The 23,743-nt window shown below is 43.6% G+C and overlaps 1 protein-coding gene across 2 annotated transcripts in view; it reads left to right on the top strand.

The window, feature by feature from the left end:
* The first annotated feature begins 382 nt into the window (after nucleotides 1-382).
* Nucleotides 383-23,743, top strand: part of Ube2h (ubiquitin conjugating enzyme E2 H) — an 84,248-nt gene continuing 60,887 nt past the window's right edge. Inside the window, exon 1 of one of the 2 annotated variants that reach the window (XM_050141471.1) lies at nucleotides 383-871. In XM_050141471.1, coding sequence (XP_049997428.1) covers nucleotides 819-871 — 53 coding nt within the window. In that variant the 5' untranslated portion in view covers nucleotides 383-818. The remainder of the gene's footprint in view (nucleotides 872-23,743) is intronic. The other variant, XM_050141470.1, reaches the window with a different exon arrangement.

Here is a 23,743-nt window from a genome sequence, read left to right on the forward strand (position 1 = left end):
ATCTGAAAAGGAAGTAGAGTGCAGAGAACATGCTGGTATGGGAATTTCCAGATTTGGACGCCAGTCTGAGTAATTGCCACTTTGGCCTCCTCCATATCCAAACAGCCCTTTGTAACATTGTGTGTGAGGGTGGCTCATAAAGCACATGAATGCAATCATACTGCCATTATTTACTACCATCGTTTATGTTGATGGTAACGACACTGGCAGTTGAGCGATGAAGTGGGGGGGGGGTTAGGGGGGAGGGGACAGAGGGATGCAGGCGGGCAGGAGAAAGAGGAACTACATCTCCCAGAACTCCCTGGAGAAATCTACCCCTCGACGACGCCCCGCCCCTTCCCCAGATCCCCGCCCCTCAGATGACGTCACAGAGGTGACATCACGGCGCCTTGAGCGAGGCTCGGGTAGAGAGGCCGACCGTGCTGGAGTCGTCGGCTTGTGGAGGAAGCAGCTGGGAGCTGGCGAGAGCGTGAGCGGGCGGGCAGGCGGACGAGCGAGCGCAGGCGGGGGGGAGCGGCGCACGGCGCGGAGCAGCGCCTGCCCGGGCCGCGGCGGAGCCTCAGCCGGAGGGCAGCCCGAGCGGGCGCCTGGATCCCCGCCCCCACTCGGCGGGGCAGTGCCCGGTGTTCCCCCGTGCGGGGGGCGGCGGCGGCTGAGCGGACCCCACGGGACCGCGCGGGTGTTGCCACCTCGGCCGAGGAGCCGGCGCGGCCGCGGGACCCTGCGAGCTGGGCCCGGGGCCCGTGACAGACGGGCCAAGGAGGGGAGAGAGGCGGCGGCGGCGCAGGCGACGGGGAGGCAGCGGCGGCGGCGACAACATGTCATCCCCCAGTCCCGGCAAGAGGCGGATGGACACGGACGTAGTCAAGCTGTATCCTTCATGGAGGGGAATTCGGACTGCGTGTGGGGCGGGTAGGGGTGCCCAGGCGAGGGCTTCGGGGCACTCCAGGCCACTGGCCGCGCCTCCCCTCCTTTCCCCGGTGCCTACGGCGGCCCCTTAGCACCTCCCCGAAGCCGAGGGCTTTTTCAGGTCCCCTTTATCTGCAGCCCCCCGAGATGTGCGTTGCTCCTCGCTCTCCCTGCACCCCCCGGAGCCCGTGACTTTTCCTCCACGACGTTTGGATTCCTAAGACGGCCCTTTCTTGGGGGGTGGGGTGGCTAACTAGCCACCTCCTTCGTCACCGGGAGCTCATCTTCAGGGTCTTTGCTTCCTGTTTGCTAGCTTTGGATTTATGGACTCATGATAGAAATTTCCTGAGAGGGAAACCTTTCTTCTTATTCTTTTTTCTTTTTTTCCTGAGGTGTCCGGGTTCCTTCCACTCACAGTGCTGTTTAAACTGGGGTAACTCAATCGACCTTCTTTATCCCTAATTCCTTTCTATATTAGGAAGAGAGTAGTCTGCTCAGGCCCCTCTTGTAATAAAGAGCTCCGTGTGTTTTAAATCAGACACTCTTGTTAAGCCTTCTGGTCTGGAGAACGTCCCTGTTTTTCTCTCGACTGACAAAGCCTATCCCACTCGTAGTGCGTGCAGTGAGGACCCCCAGGCCCTCTTAGCAGGCAGGCCACCCTCCTCCATATTGTGGATCTGACAGCTGGGAGGAAGGAGAGAAAGGGGAGCTCCTGAACAAAATAGCCCCTGTCCTAGCCACTTGAGCAAAACTCCCTCTGTGAGAGTACGGTTCTTGGGGACTGCTTGCCCTGATCTGGGCCGAGTGGCATCTTTTATTTTCTATCCCCTTCCCCCAACTTTATATGTGCACCCGAGGTTGCAGTGGGCGAACTGTAACCGATAAGTCTTCCAGGCAGTGGTTTTGGTTGGAATCCAGACTGATTATTTCATGACTAGCTAGAGAAATTCGCGAAGGTTCCTGAGACAAATCGAGTATTTAAGAAATGTTTTTTATTTTTTGAGGGCCAATGGGGGGGGGCGAGAAGCTGGTGTTCTAAATAGCTAATCCCTCGGGGGAAGGTGAAAGGCTGTTAAAAAGAGTCCTGTCTCCTGTTTCTCTTTCTGCCTAGCCCCCATCCCCCACCGTTTCCCCCTGTTGCAGGATTTTGTTTATATAACTCAAGTTGTTTGGCTAGATTCTTCAGGTGAATTCCTTCTTTAATTTGTTACTGTTTTTGGTTGTTTTTACCTTTTCGAGCGATCCGTGGTGGTTGGCAGAAACTCAGTTATGGAATTTGCTGAAGTTTTTTAAAAAGTAGTTTTTGCATAGGATTTTAATTTGGGGGATGGGAGAGGAAGTTGCCTAGGCAAGAGTTGTGTGTTTTTTTTTTAATCTTTTTTTCTGTCCAATCCATCTTTTCAGTAATAAGACCTCGTGTTTTTCTCCTTTGCCAGGGGCTAGACATTAAGAATACTGAATACTGGGTAAACTCTGAAGTTTGAGGGTTGGGGGAAAGGGTAGTAGGAGGGATCAGAGCAGCCAGTAATAAAGGGTAATATGCCAGATACACCTAGGCACAAGTGAAATCAACTCTTTATGAGCCGTTTGTGGCTGATTGCTTTTTAAATCTGTGAATGATACCAGGAATGTTGGCTTTTCCTAAGACCACAGGAAAACTTGTAACTATGGCTGTGTGTACATTTTACACAAAGCAGTTTGAGGCTTTATTTTTGTTTAGAAACTAGGAAATGACATGGTGGCAGACTCAGAAGTTATTATTGACTTGAATTGAGAGTTGACTGTCACACCTAATGTGAATTTCACCCTAATATATAATTGGGATGGGGGGAATCCAGCTGTTTTTGATCGATGTCAGTTCCTCGAATTATGTTCATACATAGATTTCCTAAAGACTGAGGATAAAGATCGAGGCCCAGCTTGACCTGATGCCTTTGCCATACACTGCCTTTTGTTCACGTAGTAGTTGTGGCATCTAGAATGATTACCGCATTTAGGAGTCCGGGTGTGTGTGGGGGGTGGCGGGTGTGGGGGGTGGTGAGGGAGAGGGAAACAGACAAAGAACAGCAGGGTGTCTCTTTTCCCCTCTCCCTAAGTGGCTTATTTCATAGCTTATTTTTAGTAGAAGATGAAGAAAGGCAAAGATGCCTTGGCTTCTGTGCTTTCCCCAACCTTCCCTTTGCTGACAAAAGAAAGCAGGGCTCTTTAAAATCGTCGCTCTCTGAGATAAGAGGGTAGCAGTTTTGATTTGAAAGCTAGAGGTTATCTCTGCCTCGTTTATTTTCTGGTTTCATGTCGTTTGGAAGTTAAAAATTTTCGAATTTCCTTTTGTGTGTTGGTGTGTGTCGTGGAGGATTTTATGCCCTCCTTTCTCAGTTGAATTCCCATCAGTAGGCCCAAGTGGAGTTTACAGTCTTGGGGTAAGGTATACTTAGTGAAAAATTGAAGAGCAGATTCCCCAGCCTCCTGCTGAGATGAGTGCAATTGCTTGTCAGTGCGAGGGTTAACCACGAAGATGGTGGTAAGGAAGTGGAAGGAGGTCTAAAGGAATGTATAGCACTTCTTGTCCCTGGATGATTTCTTTGGTGTGGAGGCTAATAGCCGGTTTCATCGAAGTCTCCTGTTTCAGCCCATTTTTGGCTGTCTCTGGGCGTAATTATACCACAAGGATTTACTGCCTGGCAGGGAACCTATATAGTAGGAAAGTAGCGGTGTGGGGGTAGGGAGGGAAGAGGACGTGTGACTAATTGGTCGCTGCTTTCCACCACCTATCTAGATACCGTCTCTCCGGAGTCTGATTTTTCTTTTGTGACTGGTTGGTAAGAGAGCTGACTCCCAAGTTATGCAGGGAGTGAGTGTTTTGCACCAGTGCACTTAATCTGCTGGGCGATTATGCTCTGAAACTCTGACTCATTCATTGTTTCTCTTCTGAGCCTCAGCTGAGGGTTGTGCAAACCTCCACAGGAGCCGAGAAACTGATTTACATGACTTTTGGACGCTGTGGAATCAAAGCCCTTGTCCTTAGCCTCGGTCCGGTGGAATGGTCGTGGATAGTGCAGCCATTTGCTTGCCAGAGTCAGGGAGATTGCCAGCCTGAGAGCAGCCCAGAATCACCAACCTTTGAGGTTTCCCTCGGCAACCACTGATTATTTAGATTGTCTGAGACCTGGGACTCTGGTGACCTTAAGCCTGATTTGCCCTAAAGGAATATTGGTAGAAGTTCTCCCCGGTGGAGGAACAAACAGCTCAGGTTACCCGGGTTTCCTTGTTGGTGGGGGTGACTGTCTCGCCCTGTTGCACAGCCCTGGTGAGCCTTTTATCTGTGAACCAGTGCCCCTGCTGAAGGCTAGAACTGCTTGTTTTGGAAAAGCATATGCAGGCAAAAGGCCGTAGGCACAGCTCCTTGCAGCTCATTGGCTGCTCTGTTACTACCCGGAAAAGGAGGAGGGGTGGAGCTACCAAACAGCTGATGGGAGTGTGTGACAAGAGTGTGTTTACATACAAAAGAGGTGGGGGCTGGGGAGGCCTTGTGAGCTGCTCACAAGACCAAGTGTATTTTCGAGCAGGAAAAAACCCTGTACTCTTATTAAGATTCAAGAAAATTAAACTAGAAAACGGGATCTTATCATAATGGGTACTTGGCTCACCCTGCTGTTGCTGTAATATCTGGAAATTACAGAATACTGAGTTTTCAGAGACTGTCTTTTCCAGAAGGATTTTGGTAACAAGACAGGTTATGATGTTTTAAATAAAGGTGTGGTGGAAATGGACCTCCAAAGCTGAAAGCCTGGTGGGTTTGCAGCCCTGAGAGATTATCCAGAAATTTTCTGTAGTAAGTTTGAACCCTTAAATATTTGTGCCCCCTATTTGTGTCAGGCACTGTGTGTCTGTGGAGAAATAGTGAAAAGATGAGTGGTGGACATAGTGTTTATGGGATTAGTTATTGTTCCGTTAAGCCGGGAAGGACAGCATGTCAGATCAGCATTGTGTGTTAGCATCTTGCTTTTTAGAATATTTTGTATTTTCAAAATTAATTTTTTTCCTTCCTTTTTTTTTTTCTTTTTTTCTTTTTCTTTTTTTTTTGCCAGGCATGGTGGTGTCTCACACCTTTAATTCCAATGATTGGGAGGCAAAGGCAGGTGGGTGTCTTTGAGGTCAAGGATAGTTAGGCCTTCATAAAGACTTTGTCTCAAATAACCAAACCTGGTTTCTTTTTTATAAAATTGAAAAGTATTTCTCATATATCTCAATGCCTTTTTTTAAAAAGTAGGCATTAGAACAAAAGCAAGCATGAAATCTGAAGGCATTTATCATTGACTTTAACTTTGATGTTTTGCTGTTAATCAGCAGTTATTCTATCCCCAAGTTAGGCATTGTTACTGTTTAATTTGTGTTCAAAGTATGGACAATCTTTTAACTAGCCCCAGTGTCCATTGGCAGCCCGTGGTTGACCTCTTTTTCCTGTGGCCTCTCAGTGAGTTGGTAAGATGAAAGTTAGAACAGTTTCATAGTCTTAAAGCTCAAAGTTAAAGATTTGGCAATTCCCAGATTTTTGAATTTGTCTTCCTTGTGTAGATTTTGGTGGCAAATAGATCATTATAATAACACTTTGATAAAGCAGAAATTTGTATGATTTTTGCAGTGAAGGTGTAGTGGAACAGGCCTAAAAGGTGGTTGTTTTTTGTTTTTTTCGCTAGCTTTGGAGCCTATTCTGGAACTTGCTCTGCAGACCAGGCTAGCCTCGAACTGAGTGCTGGGATTAAAGGCATGTGCCACCACTGTCGGGCAAAGTTCAACTTTTAGAAGGGAAAAATCTTGTGTAGGTGTGATCTGTAAGAGACCTTTCTCTGTGCAAACATTAAGACGACCTAGGTTTGTTGGTTGGGGTAGTGCAACTACCCAGTACCTTGTATGGTGTTTATACATACATGCAGTTGGTATCCTGTTCTGTGTTCACAGATTGATGGTTCCAAGAAACATGGTTTTTAGACATGCAATTCAGATCTTACAATGCTTACAGTGTAGTAGCTTTTCCCCTGGAGATCCAGAGAGACTGTGTTTTAATAAAATACTTTAATGAAAGACTTAGTTGGGTTTTGAAAGTGTTATAATAAAGTAATTGGAGAAAATACAGGTTACAAAAAAGAAAAGAAAACAGCCACTCATAATCTTATCCTTTAAGTAATAGTTCTCAAACTTGAGTGTGATCTTAATTACTTGGAGGGTTTGTTAAAACTGGTTCTGGATCCTGCCCCTGTACTTCCTGCTTCAGGAGGTCCAGAGAAGGGTCCAGGAATGAGAGATGCTGATGTTCCAGTGACTGGCATAGAAATCATCCTTAAATGCTAGCCTGTTGGTGTTTCCCTGTGGTGTGTTCTCCCCAGGATTTATTGTCCATATTATACTTACCTGCTTTGTTTTTGCTTCATATTTTTGTAAATGCTTTCTCCTGTTAAAAATACTGGATATAGCTAGTGTATTGAAACACACCTATTAATCCCAGGATTCCAGACATAAAGGCAGGTGATTCTCAGAAATTTGAGGCCAGTCTGGGCTATATAAAATGATAGTAAGATTTTATCCCAATCTCAACCCCTCTCTGGGGCGGGGGGGGGGGGGGAATATCTGAGGCTGCAGGTGATAGATTGTTGGCCAGCACACATACAAGCTCCTGCTTGTGATCTAGAAACCAAAAGTATCCAGAAAGGGGAAAGAGTAGACAGAATGCATAGCTTCTGTTATTGTACTGTGTCACTCATGGTTGTGCCCCCTCCCCACCCTTGTCATATGCTTTTTAGTTTTCCTTACCAGCTTCACGTTTGGCCTTGGCTTTTACAAGTGTAGAAGGAAGTGTGTGCATATGTATGCATATAGGATGTCCATGAGTATTTTGTTCTTATATCCATTAATCTTTTGTAGTTTCTTTTCTTTCCTTTCTTTTTTTTTTTTTAAATATTTATTTATTATGTATACAGTATTCTGTGTGTGTGTACGCCTGCAGGCCAGAAGAGGGCACCAGACTCCATTACAGATGGTTGTGAGCCACCATGTGGTTGCTGGGAATTGAACTCAGGACCTTTGGAAGAGCAGGCAATGCTCTTAACCTCTGAGCCATCTCTCCAGCCCTTCCTTCCTTCCTTCCTTCCTTCCTTCCTTCCTTCCTTCCTTCCTTCCTTCCTTCCTTCCTTCCTTCCTTCCTTTTCTTTCTCTTTTCTTTCTTTCTTGAGGCAGGGTTCCCTGTGTAGCAGCCCTGTCTGTTCTGTAGACCATGTAGACCAGGCTGGAATGCTGGGATTAAAGGTGTGCACCATTACTGCCCGGCATAGCCTTTGGTGTTTTGATACATGGTCTTGGCTATGAAGCATAGAATGGTCTCTTACTTGAGATCCTGCTGCCTCTGAGTGCTAGGAAACTACCTATTTAAAAGTGATAGATGTGGTAAGTTTTGTGCTCTTAACATATTATCCATGACACCTGTCACCACAATCAAAAAGAAACAGATTCATCTTCCCCCAAACTTTCTTTGTGACAGGGTTTCACATAGTCCAGGTTAGTTTTGATCTCCTGATTCTCTTCTACTGCCCAAGTGTCCAAAGTTTCTTTATGTTAATTTGTATTTCTTCCCTCCTCTCAGCCTTTGGTCGGATTTCTATCCCTAGATGATTTTCTGTTTTCTAGAATTACATACGAATGGAATCATAGAGTGTGTGTCCCTTTTACGCGTAGTCCTTCATTGGTCATAATTTTGAAGTTCATTGTGTGTTCTTAGGTTGCTGAGCAGTATTTAATTGCGGGGATGTGCTGTAGCTTAGAAGTTTGTGTATTTGCTGTCATCATGTGTGTACAGAACTAGGCATTGGGCTCAGGGCCCTGTGTAAGTTAGGCAAGGTCTGTCATACTGTACTTCTCCCCAGACCTTTATGTTGTTTTTAGATGTTTAGATAACTCCTGTTTTTTAATTGCCTCTACCTGTGTGTGTGTGTGGGGGGGGTTGTCAGACCATTTGTGGCAATCAGTCCTCTTTTTTTTTTTTTGGTTTTTCCAACATGTGGGTACTGGGAATTAACTCAAGTGTTAGTCTTGGTGGCAAGTGCCTTCACCTGCTGAGCCAGCCGCCTGCCCACCCAGAGTTTTGCTGTGTAGTCCTTGACGTCCTGGAACTCTGTAGACCAGGCTAGCCTCAAAATCACAGATCCAACTACCAGGGCAGAATGTGGGGATTAAAGGCTGCCTCTGTCTGCTGAGCCATCTTGACTTTAAATTTTCAGCCAGTCTTACTAAGTTATCTAATCTGGGCTGGGCAATGATAGCACTTACAAGGCAGACGGGATCTCTGTGAGTTTAAGACCAGCCTGGTCTACAGAGCGAGTTCCAGGACAGGATTCAAAGCTACAGAGAAACCCTGTCTTGGGGGTGGGTGGGAATGGTTATCAAGTCTGATCTTGAATCTGTAGCCTATGCAGGCCTTGAATTTAAAATCTTTCCTCCCCAGTTTATCAAAATAGGATTACAGGCATATACTGTAAGCCTGGTAGAATTTACATCGTGATGCTTGGGTTAGTTCAAGTTGTAAGTTAGGTGGCTGTGAGCTTTTATATGGATATGTGCTTTCTTTAGACTAAGAAATACTTGCCTCATGAGGTAGGTAGGTGATTAACACTCTGCTTGAGACAGGAGCTCAGTCAGTATCCCGTGCCCTGCTTCTGGGATTGAAGGTTGTACCACTTTGCAAGGCTCTGTTTTATTTTTTAGAAGATAATTTGAATATAGTTTTCACTACTTTTATACACAGGTAAAACTGATGCAACCGTTTGTTTCATTTGGGTGTTTTAAAGGACTCACATTAAATAACACCCTCCTAAAGCACTGGTTCCTAGCCCTACTGTCAAAGCTGGTGTGACAGATCTCTCCCCCATTTGAAATTGGTGCTTCAAGGATTAGCAGATGGCTTGGGGTAAAACGTATGAGAATCAAAGAGTTCTGATTCATAGAACCAATTAAAAGCAGGAATCTGTACCCTGTGCCCTGTGACAAGTAGGAAGTGACACCTGGAGAACCCTTGGAAGACATAGGTGAGGTAGTCTGGTGTACAACAGCGCCTGACTCAAAGTAGAAGGCAAAGTCTAGTAGCTTAGGTTGTCCTCTTGCGTGTCCACCCACACTCACATACGTGCACACTCACATACATGCATACTTAAACACATACACTATATATTCTTTTTTATTTATTTATTTATTTTTTAAATATTTATTTATTTATTTATTATGTATACAATATTCTGTCTGTATGCCTGAAGGCCAGAAGAGGGTGCCAGACCTCTTTACAGATGGTTGTGAGGTGAGCCACCATGTGGTTGCTGGGAATTGAACTCAGGACCTTTGGAAGAGCAGGCAATGCTCTTAACCACTGAGCCATCTCTCCAGCCCCCAACACTATATATTCTTGTTCATATGAAGATTGAAAAAGGAAAGTGAATGAAGTTTTTTTTTTTTATGGTTATAACTTTTGCACTTGCTGATGAGACATTTACAAGGTCGGCACACCAGGCAGTGGTGGTGCACACCTGTAATCCATCACTGGGGAGGCAGAGGCAGGATGGTCTCTTATGGGTTCGAGGCCAGCCTGGTCCACAAAGTGAGTTCCAGGACAAGCCAGGACTACATAGAGAGATCAACAAGTGCAATATGGTTAAGATATATTATCTTGTTTGTTTTGTTTTTGTTTTTTGAGACAAGGTGTTTCTCTGGCTTTGGAATCTGTTCTGGAACTAGCTCTAGTAGACTAGGCTGGCCTTGAACTCACAGAGGTCTGCCTGCTACCTCCCAAGTGCTGGGATTAAAATTGTATGCCACCACTGTCCGGTTTAAGATGTATTAACTTATTTTTTTTTTTTTTTTGGTTTTTCGAGGCAGGATTTCTCTGTAGCTTTGGAGCCTGTCCTGGAACTCCCTTTGTAGACCAGGCTGGCCTCGAACTCACAGAGATCCACCTGCCTCTGCCTCCCGAGTGCTGGGATTACAGGCGTGAGCCACCACTGCCCGGCAATTTATGGTTTTATATTGCTGCATTTTGAGGATTTTTCAGCCAGTCTTTGACAGATTATCTTGTGTGTATGTGACAGGTATAATTACATGCCTGGTGCCCAGAGAGGTCAGAAGAGGTGTTGCATCTATGGAACTGGAGTTACAGATGGGTGTGAGCCTCTCTGTGGGTATGGGAACCCAACCCAGGTCTTCTGTATGAGCCAACTTTCCAGCATGGTGCCCCCGCGCCCCCAATCTGAGTCCAGAACTATAAACGAATTAGTAAGTCTCCTTGGTAACAGTGCTTGGAAAATAAAATTTGCAAAGGAAAAAATCTAGATTTGGTTTTTTTCATTAACCAATGGCCATTTTTTGCATGGCTTTACGTTTGTTTGTTTGCATGGCCTTAGGTTCTCACTGCTGTGAATTGATAGTCAGATCAGATCACTAATCCAAAGTAGAGAATTCCCTCAGAAATCATCCCATAATGCAGATTTTGTTCAGTCTATATCTCTAGTATAAATTAAATTTATATTAAATTAGACTTATACTAAAGTGGATGAACATAGGAAAATGTCATTTTATGATGAGTTTTAGCTTTATATTGGTAATATACTTAGTATATATTTATGTAGGAATGTTTTAAAAATACTGTTCCTGTTCAGAACATGGAAGTGTAAAGATACTATGTGAATCATAGCATATGTACTCCTTATATTTATTTTTATTTTATGTGTAATGAATGTTTTGCCTATATGTATGTCTGTGTACTGAATGAGGGCATGGGCCTGTGGAAGTCAAAAGAAGGTTTTGGATCCTCTAAAACTGAAGTTATAAATGGCTGGTTGCCCCTGTAAGGATGTTGTCTAATTCTGTCACCTGAGTGCTGGGATTAAATGCTTGTTCCACCACACCTGGTGATCTCTCTCTGTCTATATGGGGTTTGTCTGCTTATGTGTCTGTGTACCACATGGCTTGCAGAACCCACAGAGGTTAGAATACAGCGTTCAATCCCCGAATCTGGAGTTACAGGTGAGCCCTCATGGGGTGAGCCTTCATATGGATATTGGGATTTAAACCCTGGTCCTCTGGAAGTACTCTTAACTATTTAGCCCTGTCTAAATCCCACCTCCCTTTGTTTTTAAGTTGACTGGTTTTTACATGTATTTGTGTATGAATATTGGGTACATATGTAACTCCCCCCCCCCCCCCCCCCCCCCCCCCCCCCCCCCCCCCCCCCCCCCCCCCCCCCCCCCCGCGACAAGGTTTCTCTGTAGCTTTGGAGCCTGTCCTGGAGCTAGCTCTGTAGACCAGACTGGCCTCGAACTCTGAGAGATCCCTCTGCCTCTGCCTCCTGGGTGCTGGGATTAAAGGCGTGCCCAGACACAGAAGAAGCAAGATGTGACTGCTTCGCTGAAAAATGTACCGAGCCACTTGGCTAACACAGATAAGAATAGTGGTGGCAGAGAAACCCTGTCTGGGGGGGGGGGGGGGAATAATGGGCTAATATAAGAGTTAATAAGAAGCCTGACCTAATGGGCCAATCAGTTTATAGTTAATGTAGACCTATGTGTGATTTCTTTGGAACTTAACGACTGCGGGAACCTGGCAGGACAGAAACCCCAACAACATAGTAGTTTACAACTTTGGTATTTATCTTTTGAAGGAGAGAAACATCAGGGAAACCTTTGATTTTCTTAACTACATTAAAGTCAGTGGATTGCACCTTGACACCTTAATTTTGTGTGTATTGTTGAGATCCAGTATTGAGAGTTGAAACAATGTAGCCCGTCCTGGTCTGGAACTGTGGTTCAGACTGGTTTCTAGCTTTTAGTGATCCTCTTGCCTCAGACTTGTGAGTGCTTGGGTTACAAATCTGAGCTGTTCTATCAGGCTGCTGCTGCTGCTGATTCTGACTCTTACTTCATTTTGAATCAGAGTCTCATGTTAGTCCAGACTGACCTGGAACTTGCTCTCTGCTGGCCTGGCCTTGACCTCACAGTCTTCTTTCTCTTCAGCATTTCAAAGTGCTGGAATTTATGGGTTCAAGTCCAATGGTATTGTTTGTTATTCCTTAGAGCAGTGGTTCTCAACCTTCTTCCTAATGCTTCTGCCCTTTAATACAGTCCTCATGTGGTGATCCCCAACCATAAAATTATTTTCATTGCAAGCAACCCTGTCTCGAAAAACCAAGAAAGAAAAAAAAATATTTTCATTGCTACTTCACAAGTGTAATTTTTGTTGCTGTTATGAATCATAGTGTAGGTACCTGATGTGCAGGACATCTGATATACGACCCCTGCAAAAGGGTCATTCAATCCCCAAAGGGATTGTGAGTCAAAGGGCCGAGAATTACTGCCTTAGGCGTTTTTGTCTTTGGTGAAGAAACCTTTAAAAGTTAGTTTTTGTAGTAAGATTCATGTGTTTGATATCCAGAAGCTGAAGACCAGTTTTCTTTTTCTTTAATACCCAGTACAATGCCAGACAAGGCTGAGGATGTAATCTCAGTGCCCTTAATACAATTCTTCGCATTACAAATAAAAAGAACTATCTACTTGTGCTTGGTGATTCCACAGCTGCATCCCAGCCCCTCCTCTCCACTATTTTAGTGACCTAGTGTACTATGCTGAAGCCTTGAACTAGTTTATATTAATTTAAAGGCACGAATGTCGTTCTGCTTACTTAACGGGAAGTAGAATTAGAAGTTTTATTTTTATAGAAACAAATTAGTAGTGTATGACTTGTATGCTTTAAAATAGGAGCCTATTTTGCGGCTGAGTGAATTGGATATACAATGGTTTTATTCTGCCCGTTATGGCTATTTTATTTTTTCAGTGTTATTCAAGTGTTTTGTCAGCTCTGATGAAGTTCTGTTTACATCTGGTAAGTCAGTTTCAGCAGCTAATTATACTCACATAGTTACGCATGATTTTGTACTTGGAAACCTGCACTACATACAAGGGCATTATAAAACACGCAGGTCTTTTCTGCAAATAAGGATTTTTGAGTAGACATTAATGATTATATCCTCTAGGCAATGCTACTTTGGTCTTAAGTAGCAGTTTAAGGAAGTACTAATGCTTTGATATATGCTTTCATAGTAAGAAATAAGCTGGAAATTTGTTGTACTGAGACAGTCAACCTAGGTAGCTCTGTCTGGCCCGAAACTGTAGAATAGGCTCACTTTGAACATAAAGAAATCTTTTTCCTAAGTCTCCTGATTGGTGGAGTGATAGATCTGTTCGACTGCTTCTGCTTAGAAAGGTTTTCCTGAGCCAGGCAGGCTCCAGAGCTACAGAGAAACCCTGTCTCGAAAATCCAAAAAAAAAAAAGAGAGAAAAAGAGGGGGGGGGGGTTCCTATGTAGCCCTGGCTGACCCTGAAACTGCAATCTCCTACCTCAGTTGTCCCAGAACTAAGATTACAAGTATAATAAACTTCTATGCTTTTTGTTTCTGTTAGTGTGTTTTGTTTTGTTTTTGAGACAGGGTTTCTCTGTAACAGCTGTGGATATTCTGGAACTTGTTGGCCAGGATATTGAGTAGACCAAGCTAACATCAAACTCATAGAGATCCATCTGCCTCTGCCTTCCAAGTGCTGGGGTCAAATATGTGAACCATCCACTTGGCACATTTGACTTTTTATTTTTTAGTTTATTTGAATTTTTTTGGTTTTGTTGGTACAGGGTTTCTCTGTAGCTTTGGAGTCTGTCCTGGAATTAGCTTTTGTAGACCAGGCTGGCCTCGAACTCACAGAGATCCTCTTGCCTCTGCCTCCCGAGTGCTGGGATTAAAGGAGTATGCCACCACCGTCCGACTTTTTATTTTTTATTTATTTATTAGACATGGTTTCTCCCTGTAACAGCCCAGCTGTCCTGGAACTAGACTGGCCTTGAACTCACAGAGATCTGTCTGTCTCTGCCCCCTGAGTGCTGGGATTAAAAGCCTGTGCCACCACCACCTGGCCCACATTTGAACTTGGAATTAAGAGCAAATTATTACTTTTTAGATAACCAAGATACAAGTGATGTGATCTAAGAACACAGCTTCGGGGGATTTGTTTAGCCATTATTATGACCGATTCAACTTTTATCTGTTTTTAGATAGATAATGTGAAAAGATACATTTAGAATAGGTTGCGCCACCGTGCCTATCATTTGGGTGTTTTTTATTTTGCTGATGCTTTTGTTGTTTTGTTCTTTCTGGGAAGTAGATGGTTTTGTTACATAAGTCTTAATGTATATGCATCGTTGAGCGGACTGTGTTTATTATTGAAGCTATTGGATAAGTATAGCTGTTGGAAAAGTAAGATATTATAATGTGGTCATATCCATTTGGTTTCTTGTCTGAAATGCTGAGTTTCTTTCACCTGCCATTCTTAAAGAAGGATAGAAATGCAATGTTGTAGCAGCACCTCACTAGTTTTGAGTGTAGGACAAATTTGAGACTAAAATACTCAGAACTCTTTAGGACACCTGTGTTTCTGTGCAGTCTGTGGGTCAGAAGTGTAACCAGCAGCTCACTGGCTCAGTAACTCTGCCGGTGTATTTTTAGATCTTTGTATTTAAAAATACACACACCTGGCTGTCACATAGGTGCTGAGTGTCAGCTGTGTGACATTTTAGGTCTTCTTGCTGGCTTGTTGACACTGGGCTGGCATTCAGCTTGTTTTTTTGCACCTCTGCTTCCTTTCCGCACCTTAGATTTGAGTGCTGTAAACTATGATCCACTTTCGGTAAACAGAACTAGTACTCTTTTATTGTTTCCTATAGCCTAGGTTGTCTTGGAACTTTACTATGTAGGCTCCTTGTTTTCTTTTTGGTTAGATTTTTTTTAATTATTGATTTTAATTGAGCTCTACATTTTTCTCTTCTCCCCTCCCCTTCAATCCCCTCCCATGGTCCCCATGCTCCCAATTTACTCAGGAGATCTTGTCTTTCTCTACTTCCCATGTAGATCCATGTATGTCTCTCTTAGGGTCCTCATTGTTATCTTGTTTTTTTTTTTTTTTTTTTTTGAGACAGGGTTTCTCTGTGTAGCTCTGGCTGTCCTGGAACTAGCTCCTACAGACCAGGCTAGCCCCGAACTTACATAGATCCATCTGTATCTGCCTCCCGGCTGCTGGGATTAAAGGCGTGCACCACCACTGCTAGGTCCTCCTTGTTTCTTTATATAGAACAAAATGACTTCAACCTCTTGATCTGTCTGTTGGAACTTCATGAGTGCTGGATTATAGCTCAAGTCACCATGACTGACAAAAGTATTAAATGTGAAAGTACTCTCCTTCCTTCCTTCCTCCCTCCCTCCCTCCCTCCCTCCCTCCCTCCCTCCCTGCCTTCTTTTCTCTTTTTTCCTATTTTTTTCTTTCCTATTTCTTTTTTTTTTTCTTTCCTATTTCTTATGGGTGTCAAATCCCCTGGAATTGGAGTTAGAGATAGTTGTGAGCTGCCATGTGGATGCTGGGATTGAACCCAGGTCCTCTGGAAGAGGGTTGGTACTCTTAATCACTAAGCCATCTTTCCAGCCAAACACACATGTTTTTAATTTTTCATGTTTGCTTTGTTGATGTAGTTTTTTTGAGACAGGGTCTCATGTAGCTGACCTGGAACTGCCCCCCCCCCCCCCTTGAGACAGGGTTTCTCTGTAGCTTTGGAGACTGTCCTGGAACTAGTTCTTGCAGGCTATGCTGTCCTTCAAGTCACAGAGATCCACCTGCCTCTGTGCTGGGAGTAGTGTGCCACTACTGCCTGGCTGGAATTGTTTACAGCTGAGATTAGCTTTGAATGTTGAGGTTAAGATCTCTTGCTTCTGCCTCTTAAGTGCTGAGATGACTATGTACCATGAAGCCTGCCCTTGACCTCAAACATCTGCATTGAGTCTTCCTGAATGCTGGTATTGTGGGTGTGTCAACATACCTGTGTAAGTTGTTTCTAGAGCGAGTGACTAAATGCTCCACTGTTGACCTATGCCGTCTTTAATTGGTCCTTAATTTCCTTATGCTTATTGTGTATTACAGTATTTTACTTAGTATTCTGTTTTGCCTTTTTTTAAAGTTTTTTTTAAGTGTTTTGCTAGTATGTGTCTGTGCTTGCAGTGCCCTCATAGACCAGAAGAGGGTGTTGGATCTTGTGGGGCTAGAGATAACAGATGGTTGTGAACTACCATGTCATGTGCTGGGAATTGAACCTGTGCAAGACCAACAAGTGTTCTTTTTTTTTTTTTTTTTTGTATTTTGGGTTTTTTTTGTTTTGTTTTGTTTTTCGAGACAGGGTTTCTCTGTGGTTTTGGAGCCTGTCCTGGAACTAGCTCTGTAGGTCAGGCTGGTCTCGAACTCACAGAGATCCGCCTGCCTCTGCCTCCCGAGTGCTGGGATTAAAGGCGTGCGCCACCATCGCCCTGCTTATGTTGTGAATTCCAAGCCAGTTTGGACTACAAGTGTTCTTAACAGCTGACCACTGACCATCTCTTTACCCCTCCCTTCATTCTCGTAGCGTCATTGGTTTTTGGATGTTAGGGTATACTTTTTGTGTGTTAAAAATCCAGACTTTAGTTTCTTTTCTTTTCTTTTCTTTTTTTTTTTTTTTTTTTTTGGTTTTTCGAGACAGGGTTTCTCTGTGGTTTTGGAGCCTGTCCTGGAACTAGCTCTTGTAGACCCTTAAAAGAGCTAAGGGTCTTGTTAGCTCCAGAGTTACTACTGGGGTTTCTCTTTTGAGACAGGGTCCCTCATTATGTAGCCCTGGCTGGTATGAAACTTACTATGCAGGTCAGGCTACTTTTATTTTATTTTATTTTTTATTTTTCGAGGCAGGGTTTCTCTGTGTAGTCCTGGCTATCCTGGAACTCACTATGTAGACCAGGCTGACTTTGAACTCATGATCCACCTGCCTCGTCCCCTGACTGCTGGGATTAAGGGCGTGAGCTACTCTGCTTAGCCCCATTGCTACTTTATGCACAGCATTTGTGACTATCTACGTGTAATGAATGCATTTGTGTATGAACTGCCCCTGAATTCTAATACTTTAGATAGTGGTTTCTGTTTCAAGATTTATTGCTAGGTATTTGTTTTGTTTGGTATTGGCAGTTAACCTACAGCCTTGCACATGCTAACTGATGATTTCTGTACCACAGAGGTATGTTCTTGCCCATAAGTACAGCGCCTTTCCCGGCTCTATATGTCCGTGCATGCTCAGTTAAAGGAAAACACAGTTGTGCTCCTTAGGTCATTAATAATTCAGTTCTATTTTGGTGTGTGTGTGTGTGTGCATGCATGCACGCTTTGCTCTGCCAAAACTAGCTTTTAGCTTCTGATCCTCCTGTCTCCATGTTCTAAGAACTGGGATTATATTGGTAAATGTTTAATCAGTTGGCCCTTCTAAGGTTCCATTACACACATTGCTTGAAGTTGCTTTGGGGATCCCCAAGGCATTTTATCCACAATCCAGAACTTGATAATAATGTTAATTCATTGATTGCCCTTTGTGCTTTATTTACATTTATACCAAGGGTGCAAAACCAATGGCAGGACCTTAATGTGCCCAGATCATGTTAGCAGTTGTGCGCTTTCACATGTGTTGCAGGTTTAGAGGGCAGTTTGGCTGGGTCTGGAGTACAGGTTTGCAATCACAACTGCTCAGGAAGACAGGTGGGTCTTTGTGTGCTTCCATTGGCCTACAGCCTGTCTCCACCCATAGACAGAGGATAGCCTAGTGTAGAACACTTGCTTAATATACACAACTTCTGCTGAAAAGAATGAGTGCTTCCCTGAAAGCTTGCCCTTGCATAGGATATGATTAAAGGTGGCTCAGCAGTTAGAACACTAGCTTGTTCTTCCCAGAGTGCCCAAGTTCAGTTCCCAGCTCAAAATGGCAGCTCAAAACGACCTGTAACTCAGGTCCCAGGGGATTTTGCCCTCTTCTAGCCTCTGGGTGTTTGAGTTGCCATCTGAACTGGCTGCTTTTTGGGGATGCCATTTCTATTTGAAAGTGACTGACAAACTATTTAGACTTAAGTATTTGTCAGTACTTTGTGAGAAATGAAGCTAAGCCTTAATTTCTAGGCAAACTAATACCGTATGTCGCCGGTGATAAAACCAGAACTTTAAAGCAGAGTCAGTTACTAAGCACATTTAGTTTTCTAATACTTACATTCCTGACGGTGTTTTGATGTTCTGTGAGGAAGATATGTATATAAGTCAGTGAACCATTATTTTTACAATTAGGAAATCAGACTTGGATAAAAGACTCACAAAGACTAAGGTAGACTATTAGCAGTATTCTGATCGCATGTTTTGGGAGGTTTCCTACATGTATTGTTTTAGTGTAATGTCAATGAACTGTGTCCAAAAATATCTGGAAAATATTAATCTTTTTTTTAAACTACATTCAAAACATATTTTGTCAGATTGATTGTGTAAGAACAGCTGAGACTCTACCTACCTTCTCTGAGCCAGACTCTAAAGATAGTTGTGAAGTCGTTTAAAAATGTCATTCTGGGGTCTGATTATGGCTCAGCAGTTTAAGAGCATTGCTGCTCTTGCAGAGGACCCAGGTTTGATTCCCAGCACCCACATGGTGGCTCATAACCGTCCTTAACTCCAGTTTTAGGGGGTCCAGTGACCTCTTCTGAGGTCACACACACACATACACAGACAGATATGCAGGCAAAGCACATAATACACATCAGCATTTAACATACATTCTGACTAAGTTTTGTTTTGGAAATTAAAGCATTTATAAAAGTGCTCTATGTTAACAGGATAAGACTTACTGCTTTAAAGTCTAAAAAGGTAACTTGGTAGATATAACTTACATGTAAAGAATGCTTGGAGGCCCTTAACTTTTATTTATTTATTTATTTAAAAAAAAAAAAAAGACATGACAATCCTGTATATTGCAGGCTGCCTCAGACTAACTTACTGTGTAGCTAAGGATGGAGTTTTGATCTAACTGCCTTAACTTTCCGTAGTGCTGTGGAATTGACATACCATTGGGCCATAACTTGTTTATGTCGTATTGGGATCTAGGCAAGAACAGTACCAGCTGAGGTACATCTCCATTCACCTAGTGTGTGCTGGTGTGTCGTGGGTGTGTGTGTGTAAGAGAGAATATGGGCATGTGTACGATAGCACATGTGGCGGTAGAGGACAACTTTTGGGAGTCAGCTTTCTCCTTCCACCATGGGTTCCAGAGATTTAACTCAGGTTCTAGGCTGGGTGGCAGACTTTTTCCTTGTTAAGTCACCATGGGTTCCAGAGATTTAACTCAGGTTCTAGGCTGGGTGGCAGACTTTTTCCTTGTTAAGTCACCATGGGTTCCAGAGATTTAACTCAGGTTCTAGGCTGGGTGGCAGACTTTTTCCTTGTTAAGTCACCATGGGTTCCAGAGATTTAACTCAGGTTCTAGGCTGGGTGGCAGACTTTTTCCTTGTTAAGTCATTTCTCCAACTGGCTGCCTTATTTTTGAAGACAAGGTCCCCTGCTGAGTCTGGAGCTCACTGATTATCAGTGTCCTGGGATCCACCTAGTCCTGCCTCCCCAGAGCTAGGATTATAGATGTGCGCTGCAGTACTGGCCTTTTTAAAGGCAGTTTCTGGGGATCTAGCTCAAAACCTCATTCATGGTTGTTTGGTAATCACTTTTTCAATGGAGTCATCTCTCCAGACCTCCCAAGTATTAAGAGTGGGGCTGGAGTAATGACTCAGCAGTTAAGAGCACTGACTACGCTTTCAGAGGACCTGTGTTCTGTTCTTAGCACCTATGTGGTGGCTCACAACCATCTGTAAACTCTAGTTCTGGGAGGTTGGTCCCTCCCCATCTAACCTTAGGCATCAGGCACATAAATATATGCTGATAAAATACTCATACACATAAAATTAAATAAGTCTGTAAAATATTTTGTGTAAGGAATGCTGAAATCCCAAAGTTTGAGAACTAATAATCTAACAAACATAGTTGAAAGAGAAGTTGTCACTTTGCGATAATGTCTAGGGCGTGCTTTAATTGTATACAGCACCGCGCCAGGCAGATTAGTAGGTTCTTTATAAAATGTATGAATCATACTGAATTTAATTATACAGCAAGTTGTAAAAATACACATTGAGCCCAGAAGGAAAATTGGTGTGTGAAGATGGCAAGCGATTTTCTGTTAGTAAACAATGTCAGGTTTACATCATATTTTCTAAATTCTAAGTCAGTTTTTTCCTACATCTCAACATCATTGAAATTGAGATGTCTTAAAATTGGTGGTGAGTCAGTCGGTGCTGCTTCTTTCTTTCGTGGTGTGTCATAACATAATGATGTTGTGTGTGTGATGAAATATGGTAGCATCTTTGTGTGGAGAGCAGCATAGGATTGCAGTTTAGTTCCCTGAGATACAGGTTTTACTGCATTAGATGGTCTTCTCAGGCAGTAAATTGACTCGGGGCAGTTGATAGTGTTCCTTTGTCGCCGTTTCACTTACTAAATATCAGTCCACGCCAGAAAAGTAGACTTCAGTGTTAGAATGCAAGCTTTAACAAATAAGTCACGGACAGGAGGCAGGCTTACAGCTCGTACCTATAATCCTAGCATTGTAAAGACTGAGGCAGGAGAGTCAAAAGTTTGAGGCTGGCCTGGGCTATGTAGTGAGTACCAGCCTGTGTATGGAGTGAGACACTGTCTTAGAACGTTTCAGGGGCTATGGATGTAGCTGAGTGCTAGGGTACTTTTCTAACGTACAGGAAAACCTGAGTTTGATTCCTTGGGCTGCACAAATAAGCATACCATGTAAAATCGTGTACATCTTGGTTTTTTGTTTGGTTTGCTTTTTTGAGGCAGGATTTTTTGTCACCCTTACTGTCCCGGAATTCACTCTCCGTAGACAAGGCTGGCCTCGTCTCTGCCTCCAAGTGCTGGAATTAAAGGCATGTGCCCCCACCGCCTGGTTAGTAAATCTTATGTGCAAAGCTGTTGGCTTTTTGTTTCTCATCATTTTCTCCCCACTTTATTGTTTTGTGTCTTTTCTGTCTCTTTTCTTTTTTTTGAGACAGGTTCCCCCACTGAGGCCTTCCTGGTCTTACTAAGTTCAGAGATCTGTCTGACTCATGGATGCTTGCTTATTTATTTCAGTGTGGTTTTGCTCTGTAGCCATGAATTCTTGGTCCTCCACTTCCCTTGAGTATGCTGGTATTATAGGTGTGTGCTAATACACACAATGTATCACTTATTTTTCTCATTTCCATGAGGTTAACTGACTTATGGTTTGAGGGGATTGTGGCCTTCATGGCAGGGAAGGCCTGGTGGTGGACAGCTCCTGGCAGGAGAGTAGAAGTACTACTTCTTGCTTCTGTTGAACCAGGAAGTGGAGCGAGGCCTCCACACATGGCCTAGCTATAAACCTCAAGGCCTGCCCTCCACTGACCTACTTCCTCTAGCTAGGCCTCATCTAAAACTTTCACAGCTTCCTGGAACAGTGCTACCAGCTAGGGACCAAGTTTTTAAAACATGTGAGCTTGTGAGGGGCATTTCACATTCAGATAGTAATATGTGCATCTTTTTCCCCTTCTTGAGATCTTAGTTATATCTACTTAAAGAGGATTTTGATCCAGCTGCTGCCTCTAATTCACAGTGCTTGGAAGACCGAAAGAGGTTAGGGAGTAAAAGGGTCAGCTTGGGTTATGTAGCGAGACTTTACTTCAAAATGAAAAAATGAAGCCAAGAAGAATAAAACCAGGCACTGTGGTCTTTGCCTTTAGTCCCTGCTCCTCAGGAGGACTGGGATGGGGGAGGTGGGATCACTTTGAACCCGAATGTTCTAGTCTGGGCTGTATAGTGAGACCCTGTCTCATAACAGGGTGGATCTCTCATAAGAGGAGAGATGGCTCAGAGGTTAAGAACACTTGATGCTCTTGGCGAGAATCCAAGTTCAGTTCTCAGCTCCCATATCCGATAGCTTACAGTGACTCCACCTCAAGGGGATCTGATACCCTTTTTTTGACCTCTGCAGGTGCCTGCACACATGAGCACAAGACCACACACATACAGATAATAAATTACATTTATTTATTTGTTTATTTATGGCTCTTTTTGAGACAGGGCTTTTCATTGTAGCTTTACTGTCCTGGATGGCCACAAACTCACAGAGATCCACTGCCTCAACCTCCCTAGTGTTGGGATTAAAGGCATGTGCCACCACTGCCTGGCACAAATAATAAACTTTTAAAGCAAAGTTAATTCATTGAGTTTTTTTTTTTGTTGTTGTTTGTTTTTTTGTTTTTCGAGACAGGGTTACTCTGTAGCTTTGGTGCCTGTCCTGGAACTAGCTCTTGTAGACCAGGCTGGCCTGAACTCACAGAGATCCGCCTGCCTCTGCCTCCCGAGTGCTGGGATTAAAGGCGTGCCCCCCCCCCCCCCCCCCCCCCCCCGGGCAATTCATTGAGGTATTAATATTGTGCACACTTTAGTAGCTTATAAATGCTGCCAGTCTATTATTTTGTTTTATTACTATTTAGCTCTGGCTGCTGTGTAGACCAGGCTGTGTACCTCTGCCTTCTAATACTGGATTTAAAGGTGTGTGCCACCATCATCCAATTCTTCACTGTACTTTAGACATAAGTAAAGTGGGGATCAAGTCTTGGAAAAATTCGGAGTTATTATCTGTAATGTAGTGGAACTCCCTGTGTAGCCCAGAATGGTCTTGACCTACAGCAGTCCTGTTTCAGTTCCCCCGGTGCTGGGATTACAGGCACGGAGGCACCACACCCAGAGGATGCTTCCCTAAAGAAGCTAGATGACAAGACAAATGAGGAAGGCTGGATGGTTAGTGGTTTATTAAAAGATCTGAGGCTGTAAGCGAGCCACTCTAGATCTATCTGTACTAGAGTGCAGCGCGTCTGACCAAGAGTGTGGGCTCCTGTTTGGTGAACAGCCTGAGCTTTTCTTCTGATCTGGGAATACTCTGGGATCTCTGATCATACTTTTTTGGTGTTTCTCCTCAAAGGAGGACTGTTGGAGAAATATGTATCCATGAGGTTGTTGGTCAGGGAGTCATTCTTGCACTTAGGTCAGTGAGTGACGGACAGCAGGCACTACTCGGTTATCTCTTACCTTTCTCATTAAGTTGCCTTCCTTATCCCCTGAGTAGCAGGTTTAGTACTTGTTAAGGTACTAATGGCAGTTTTAATTTTTTTTAATTAGTTTTTTGTTTTGTTGTGACAGGGTCTCTACATAGCCAGTTTTTTTTTTAAATTTATTTATTTTATTTATTATATACACAATATTCTGCCTGTATGCATGACTGCTGGCCAGAAGAGGGCACCAGACCTCTTTACAGATGGTTGTGAGCCGCCATGTGGTTGCTGGGAATTGAACTCATGACCTTTGGAAGAGCAGGCAATGCCCTTAACCACTGAGCCATTTCTCCAGCCTCATAGCCAGTTTTGGAACTCGCTGTGTAGACCAATCTAGCCTTGAATCTCCCAAGAATCTCACAGCACTCCCAAGTGCTGGAACTGAAGGCATGTGCCACCATTAAATTAGACCATTAAAGTTGAGCTCCTTTACAATTAAATTAGTATCTTGACACTTTAATCCAGAGCATATAATTTCAGAGTCAGGGTGTTACTACTGAGGATTGGTAGAGGAGAGGTGGTGGGTTGATTCGGAAGAAGGCCGCCTGCATAGAAGTCTGTCCTTGATCTTGGACTGCCTCTTACTTTTGGGCATCTGTGCCCTTAGGTGTCAGAGAAGGAATTGTCTCTGTAATTTTGTCTTAACTATCTCAATATTCTGTTTCTATTTGTAGATATTTGTATATGAATATATTTATGTCTATGTAC

Source organism: Alexandromys fortis, unplaced genomic scaffold (assembly GCF_014885135.2).
Source record: "Alexandromys fortis isolate MF-2015 unplaced genomic scaffold, M_Fortis_MF-2015_v1.1 scaffold_44, whole genome shotgun sequence".
Classification (NCBI taxonomy): Eukaryota; Metazoa; Chordata; class Mammalia; order Rodentia; family Cricetidae; genus Alexandromys; species Alexandromys fortis.